Source organism: Pygoscelis adeliae, unplaced genomic scaffold (assembly GCF_000699105.1).
Source record: "Pygoscelis adeliae isolate BGI_AS28 unplaced genomic scaffold, ASM69910v1 Scaffold347, whole genome shotgun sequence".
Taxonomy (NCBI): domain Eukaryota; kingdom Metazoa; phylum Chordata; class Aves; order Sphenisciformes; family Spheniscidae; genus Pygoscelis; species Pygoscelis adeliae.
This window is the reverse complement of record NW_008825158.1, coordinates 791,317-797,254: the sequence shown is the minus strand read 5'-3', so window position 1 is coordinate 797,254 and position 5,938 is coordinate 791,317. Positions and strand designations below refer to the sequence as shown.

At 50.8% G+C, this 5,938-nt stretch overlaps 2 protein-coding genes across 2 annotated transcripts in view; both read right to left on the bottom strand.

Moving 5' to 3' along the window:
* Positions 1-309, bottom strand: part of BLMH (bleomycin hydrolase) — a 24,713-nt gene extending 24,404 nt beyond the window's left edge. The window contains exons 1-2 of the mRNA XM_009328665.1: positions 274-309; positions 3-129 (exon numbers count right to left, since the gene is read on the bottom strand). Coding sequence (XP_009326940.1) covers positions 3-129; positions 274-309 — 163 coding nt within the window. The remainder of the gene's footprint in view (positions 1-2; positions 130-273) is intronic.
* Positions 310-1,353: 1,044 nt separating this feature from the next.
* TMIGD1 (transmembrane and immunoglobulin domain containing 1) lies at positions 1,354-4,969 on the bottom strand. Its single transcript, XM_009328648.1, has 5 exons — positions 4,891-4,969; positions 3,586-3,864; positions 2,809-3,087; positions 1,657-1,760; positions 1,354-1,386 (listed from the first exon to the last, which is right to left on the bottom strand). The coding sequence occupies exons 1-5, from the start codon at positions 4,967-4,969 to the stop codon at positions 1,354-1,356; spliced, it is 774 nt and encodes a 257-aa protein (XP_009326923.1).
* Between the last annotated feature and the right edge of the window lie 969 nt (positions 4,970-5,938).

Here is a 5,938-nt window from a genome sequence, read left to right as displayed (position 1 = left end):
GCCTGGGAGCGTGAGCTGCTGCCGGCACCGTGCGGTGACGGCCCTCCCTGAGCGCGGGCGGTCGTCGGTCAAGGACACGCTGCGGGTCACGCCGCGGAGGCGTCCTGTTGAGTAACAGCCCTGCTCCTCCTGGAAGAGTATTTGCACGTCACAGGCGCGAATTGGTTTACAGCACACGGTGCTTATTGACGGCATTAGTAATGTGCCGTTCCATGACACGATGAGGCCTTAAAAGCTTGCCGGGACCTTGAGAGTAATGCTGGCGTGGCGTACCTGCTGTGGGGCGGGATAGAGAGGTTCTCCTGCCATCGCGGCGCTGGAGCGCTCACACTGAAATTTCCGCCGTGTGTTAACGAGCGCTTGGGGCTGCCCTGAGCCCCGAGGTCCGCTCTCAGCCAAGGGAGAGGGGAGGTGCAACAGCAGCGCAAAGTGCCAGGCAGCTTTCGCCCTGGCCAACAGAAGCTGAGATGCCCGTGGGATTACCGGGAAGGGGCAGCGAGTCGGGTGGCCACCACCCCTAACCCCCTGTGGAATGGCACTGTAGGACGGGGCCGAGCAAGCAGCTGCCAGCTCAACACCTCGCTTCATCTGTACATCAGCATCACCATCTGCGGCAACCCGGTACGGATTCCTCTGTGGACGGATCGACAACCCGCATGCCTGACTGCGCGTGCGAACCTTTTAGGAATAAGCATAAAGGGCAAGATCTGGCCACAGCTCAGGCAGCCCACCCCCCATGGCGGCGCTCTAAGCAGTAGGTTAGAATGAACAGATGCAAAGAACCACTTGTATTTTGAAAAGACCGTATAAACTTGACCCAAAAAAACTTGTAGTGCTTTATCTCATCATCTCCCACAAAGGCTTATGTTCCACCACTAGAAATGATGTTTTCTGGGTATGCACAGGAACCTTGTGGTCTTTACCTGCAGCAAAATGAAAAGAAGAAATGAAAAATCACCTACTAGGGAAAAAAGCAAGTGAGTTGAATTCACTTGGGCTGCATTCAGCTCCAGAAAGCTTTCAGCAGGCTGGCAATACGCCGTTATGTTTTTCCCCCATGGCCTCCACACAGGCGTAGCCGGGACCCTGGGATGGCCAGGGCAGGGGCAGGAGCCGCGCCGTGCCTGGGGTGGGATCTGCGTCTGTCCTGCCGTGTTCCTATGCACCTCTCTGCCCAGCGGGGCCTCTCTGCTGGGAGAGAAGGTGCGGGCTCATGTTAGCCAGCCGGAACGAGAGCTCGGTAACTCAGCGCGGCTGGGTTTGGTGTGCTGAGCGCTCTGCTCTTTCCCAGGTTCTGCCAAGGCTTAAAGAAGGGGGTTCGTTTGGAAGCTGCATGAATAAGCAGTCAAATACTTACAGAGCTGTTTCACTTGATCTTTTGAAGCACTGAAAATAAAGAAAGAGTCTTGTTATCTTTTGTATTTCCTGGACATAGGGATATTTTTACAAATATCTCGCAAGTGCGTAATGCCTTCCACCTTAAAATACCTAATATTTGATCTATCTACTGGGAATTCTAAAGCAGGAGGTAGTATGTAGCAGTTCTGTAACAGTGGAAAGCAACACTACAAAGTAGCATAGAAAAGGTAAAAAAGAAACGGGGCATTGCAGCAAAACAATACTATTTTTTTCCTAAGAAACTAGAGCTTTGCATACCTTAAAAATTTTATCTTTTCGAGCCACAATTCCAAAAAGTACCGTGAGTGTAACCACCACGACAGCAGCAATAACAGCCTCCTTGGGAAAAACAGGTTTTTTATCTGTCAAGAGGGAGAGGAGGTTGAATATGTGATAGATTGGTGCAGTCATATAAAACGGAGCATTTCACAGAACTGTGGAAAGACGGATTCCTTTTCCCACGGCTGTCACTGCTGATTTGAACTGTTGCTCTCGCTGCTGTCCGCAGACTGCCTGTGTGGATTAGTCCCCTGGAAAGGAGGGAGCCAAGCCTGTATTTTAGCGAACTGAAGGAAGGATTGAAACGTCGGTCCCTAAAAGAAGAAGATCCCCAAGGCACTGAGACACATGGAAATAAGAGTGTCCAGCCGTATCACTGACACAGCTAACGATGCTTTCCTCTCTGCTCCCAGAAATGAGAGGGGCCCGGACAGTGGGTGAGAAATGGATGCCTGGTGGGTCACCTCACCTCGTGTCACCTGTCTGAGACCTGAGCGTCCAGCCCCTGCAAGGCTGGTACGCTGGTACGTACCAGCTGGTACGCTGGTTTTTGGTTGGCACTGCATGTGCTTGAGAATATAAATCAGTCAATCAGCTCCTCAGCCGTACCCCAGCCAGTCTGAGTCCGGCTGTTGGAGAGTTGCAGTTTGTCTAACGTACAAACCTCAGGACATAGTAAATGAAGAACAAGTATGGAAAATAAATTTCCTTCCTGTTCTCCACAGGGCTGTAGTCACTTCTGGAGGACAACTTCTCTTGCCTTAAGCAGCTCTTTCGGCATGACAGAATACTATGGTCAGAGTAAGACGCTTCAAGTAAGACGTAAGGTGCTTTAAACCACCCTTGAATGTGCCCTGTCAGCATGGGAAGTGAGACAGTGGGACGAGCCTGCCCCGCGTCACGCTTCCAAATGCCTTTGAATAACAGGTAGAGCAGGAAAGGCCCTTCCTGGTGCCGTGGTCCCAGGCACAGGTGCAAGGAGAGCTCCTTGCTGTTGCTGTGCCCTCAGGAGTTAACGTGGGGAATTGACCACATTCCACTTACACTTCTTAATATAAATGGATTGCTATCATTATAAAAGAGAATGGAGAGTTACTTGTAAAGCTTATTGTTTGGCAGCAGACTTGTTACCTTCGACTATCAGGTGGAAATCCTTTCTCCCCTCTCCCAAAGAAGATTTCACCACACAGGTGTAGGTCCCGTTGTCAGACTTCTGTACTTTTATGATAGAGAGCTGAAAGACCTCACTAGTCTGGTACAGCTGGTAGCGATTTTGCTGTAGGGTCAAGGTGATGTTGTTCTTATACCAAGCTGTTTGGGCTTGAGGGTTGGATTTGGCGCTGCAGGACAGAATGACATCTTTGTCTTCTTCGATTTGGAGGGACTCTTCTCCAGTCAGCCGGGGAGGAACTGTTCACAGTAATGCAGTTCAACAGGTCATTAATAATGCTGCTCACCATTTAATACAAAATAAGTTCCCTTTACACTTCCCTTGTGCACCTTGTTCAGTGGTGTAACACATCCCAGTTGTGCAGCCTTTCATGATCCCCGGGAATCAGCAGGGCAGTCAGTGGCAGAGGCGGTCACTCCCGTGACTCCTCTGCCCTGACTTGTATCCCTGAGAAAGAATCTAGGTGGAGGCAGGGACAGATCCAGAACATCGTCTTACTTAAGGGCCCACCCACTCCCTATAAAAGAGGCATTAGATCAGGCCATAAGCACCACTGTGGAAAGGGAGTGTCTTATCGCGTGAGTTATCTCCTCCTAAACGCATTTTTTCTTGGTGAAGACAGTGTACAAGGGTGCAAAACACCCCGCCTTCAGCTAGCGCCCAGACACCGAGGTGCTCAGCCCACGATTTTGTCCCACCCCAGCCATTCTGCACAGATATCCACCACTGCAACTCACACTGGACATCCAGGATCACAGACACCTGGACAGACTTGTCCCGCGCCAGCTTGCACGTGAAGGTGACTCCATTGTCGGACTCGGTGACTGGGGATATGCAGATGTTACTGACGTTCACTTTATTCCCATCTTTCAGATCCACTTTCCCATCTCCTCGGTACCAGAGCAGCTCCTCAGCCTGGCTGCTGTTCTGTACTAGGCAGGAGAGGGAGACGGGAGGGCCAGACAGTGTAGACAGGGAGAAGTCAGCAGCGTGGTTATTCACAGACAGTTCCAAACCTGCAAAAGAAGGAGAACGAGGGCACTAAGCATCCGAAGCTGTACCCTTCCCACAAAAGCTGCCCTGCTAGCTTCTCCAAGCCCTCGACCTTGGAGGAGGGACTGAGTTTCAGGCTTCAGTCTAACAGCTGTTTTCAGGTGGGACTTTAGTTTTTGAGGGAAGAAGTGTCTTCATCACAAAGCTCCCTGCACAGTTACTTAAAATAAGTCGGGCTTTTGCAACTGACTGCGAGAACTCCAAAGCCTGACCTGGAATAAGAAAAGGTCTGAAAACCAGCAGTGATTGTGTAACACACACAGGGCAGATCATCCCCATCCTGCCAGTCTTGCTCACCCTCTTGCTGCAAATCACCGTTGCAGCATACCTGTGCCCTCCGGTTTTGTGCCCATGGTTTGGTACGCTGGTTTTTGGTTGGCACTGAATGTGCTTGAGAATATAAATCAGTCAATCAGCTCCTCAGCCGTACCCCAGCCAGTCTGAGTCCGGCTGTTGGAGAGTTGCAGTTTGTCTAACGTACAAACCTCAGGACATAGTAAACGAAGAACAAGTATGGAAAATAAATTTCCATAACGGGCTGAAACTCGCTACTGTAGCCTGTGTCATAGATGAATGAACTAAAAATATAGCTTAGAATATAAAGGCTGTCCTGTGAATATAAAAAAGAATATAGTCCTGTGAATATAAAAAAGTCTGAAGCGCCCTGTCTCTTCCCTGGTGCTCCCAGGTGGCCAAAGCTATCACACTTTTCACTTCTCGGAGCAGGTTTGAAAACGGTGGCCTTGTCATCCCTGTGCAGCTGCTGCAGTGACGTTGGAAAACGCTGAAGCTTCCCCATTCCCTTCTCTGCTATTCTCAAAATCAGAGGCCAGTTTTTAGACAGTCCTCTGGGGATGACCTCCAGAACATCTGAAAGCTGGGATGCTGGTGTGGCACATCACCCCGGGCACTGCCCGACCCCGGACGGTTTCGTATGTCGGCATGATGGGGCTTGGACAAAGCCACGACGGATTTTTTCCATTGCTTACCTCTGGCTACGCATGCCAAAAAGCAAATGGTAAGGACAGGCACTTCATGGGGGACTGCGAGGCTGCTTCTCTGCACCATCTCGGAGGAGCCCAGCTGCCGTCTGTTGGAGAGAGGGTCACAGCGTTGCTGCCTCTGCTCGGGGCTCGCCGGGGGTTAATTGCTTGCTGCTGTCAGACCCCCCGGGGAGAGCCCTCGAAGACGGGGACAGGGTCACCAAGGAATAAACTAAATCGACTTGTTGCAGGACCTTTTCCAGTGCAGAGCAGAATCAAGGGGGTTTTACGTCTCTAATCTCCGTTTCATGAGTTCGTGGTTGGCAATCAGCTGTCTATCGGGGGAACCCGTCTCTGGGATGTGTAGCACCGGACTTACCTTGGGAAGAGTCTCTGGAGAGGCTGCTTCTGATAAGAAGTGCACAGCTCTTTCACTTCCTTATAAATAAGGTCTGAATTTTAATATTTTATGGTAGCTCAGTAAGAAGTGAGTCCATAAAATGGGTTCAAGGCCTCATTCAATTCCTGGATTTCTGAGCTCCCAGAATACTGCAGAAAAGTATTTGCTGGGCTCTGCTGGCTGTTTTATGAGACTTGCCGAGGCAATGAGTAACTAACGAGAGAGTTCCTGCATCAGCTATAAAGACCTTCAGCCAAAAATAATACCTTTCCCCTCTCAGCTTTCTGGGTGTTCACGACACCGTTTCAAGCTGTACAAGTTTATCCTAGATTATCCTAAAGCAGGAGTAGACTCCAATTTGCCCCTTCCTGCCCGAAGCTCTGTTGCCGTGTCCTCCTTTGACTGGAAGATGAGAAAATGCACCGATTCAGACTTTGAACTGCATGTTGGCAGAGGAGAGAGCAGAGGCACTGTCCTGCTCACCAGTGTGTACCCCCAGCGTGCTCCTGTGGTTAGCTCAGCCCCTGGGCACCCCCCAACATAGAGCCAGGGGTCCCCCGCTGCTGGGACAGCTGTGTGCACCGGCTGCGTGTCTGCGGAGGGCACAACTGAAACGCTCGGCTACGGGGAAAACGGCGTCTGAAATTGCCTGCT

Bases quoted from the DNA above. Each gene is read 5' to 3' on its own strand.
- TMIGD1 (XM_009328648.1), bottom strand. From the start codon at position 4,969: ATGGTGCAGAGAAGCAGCCTCGCAGTCCCCCATGAAGTGCCTGTCCTT. The intron at 1,761-2,808 runs GTAACAAGTCTG...CCCTCTTGACAG, and splicing joins TTTCCACCTGATAGTCGAAG to ATAAAAAACCTGTTTTTCCC. The intron at 1,387-1,656 runs GTATGCAAAGCT...CTTTATTTTCAG, and splicing joins GAAAAGATAAAATTTTTAAG to TGCTTCAAAAGATCAAGTGA.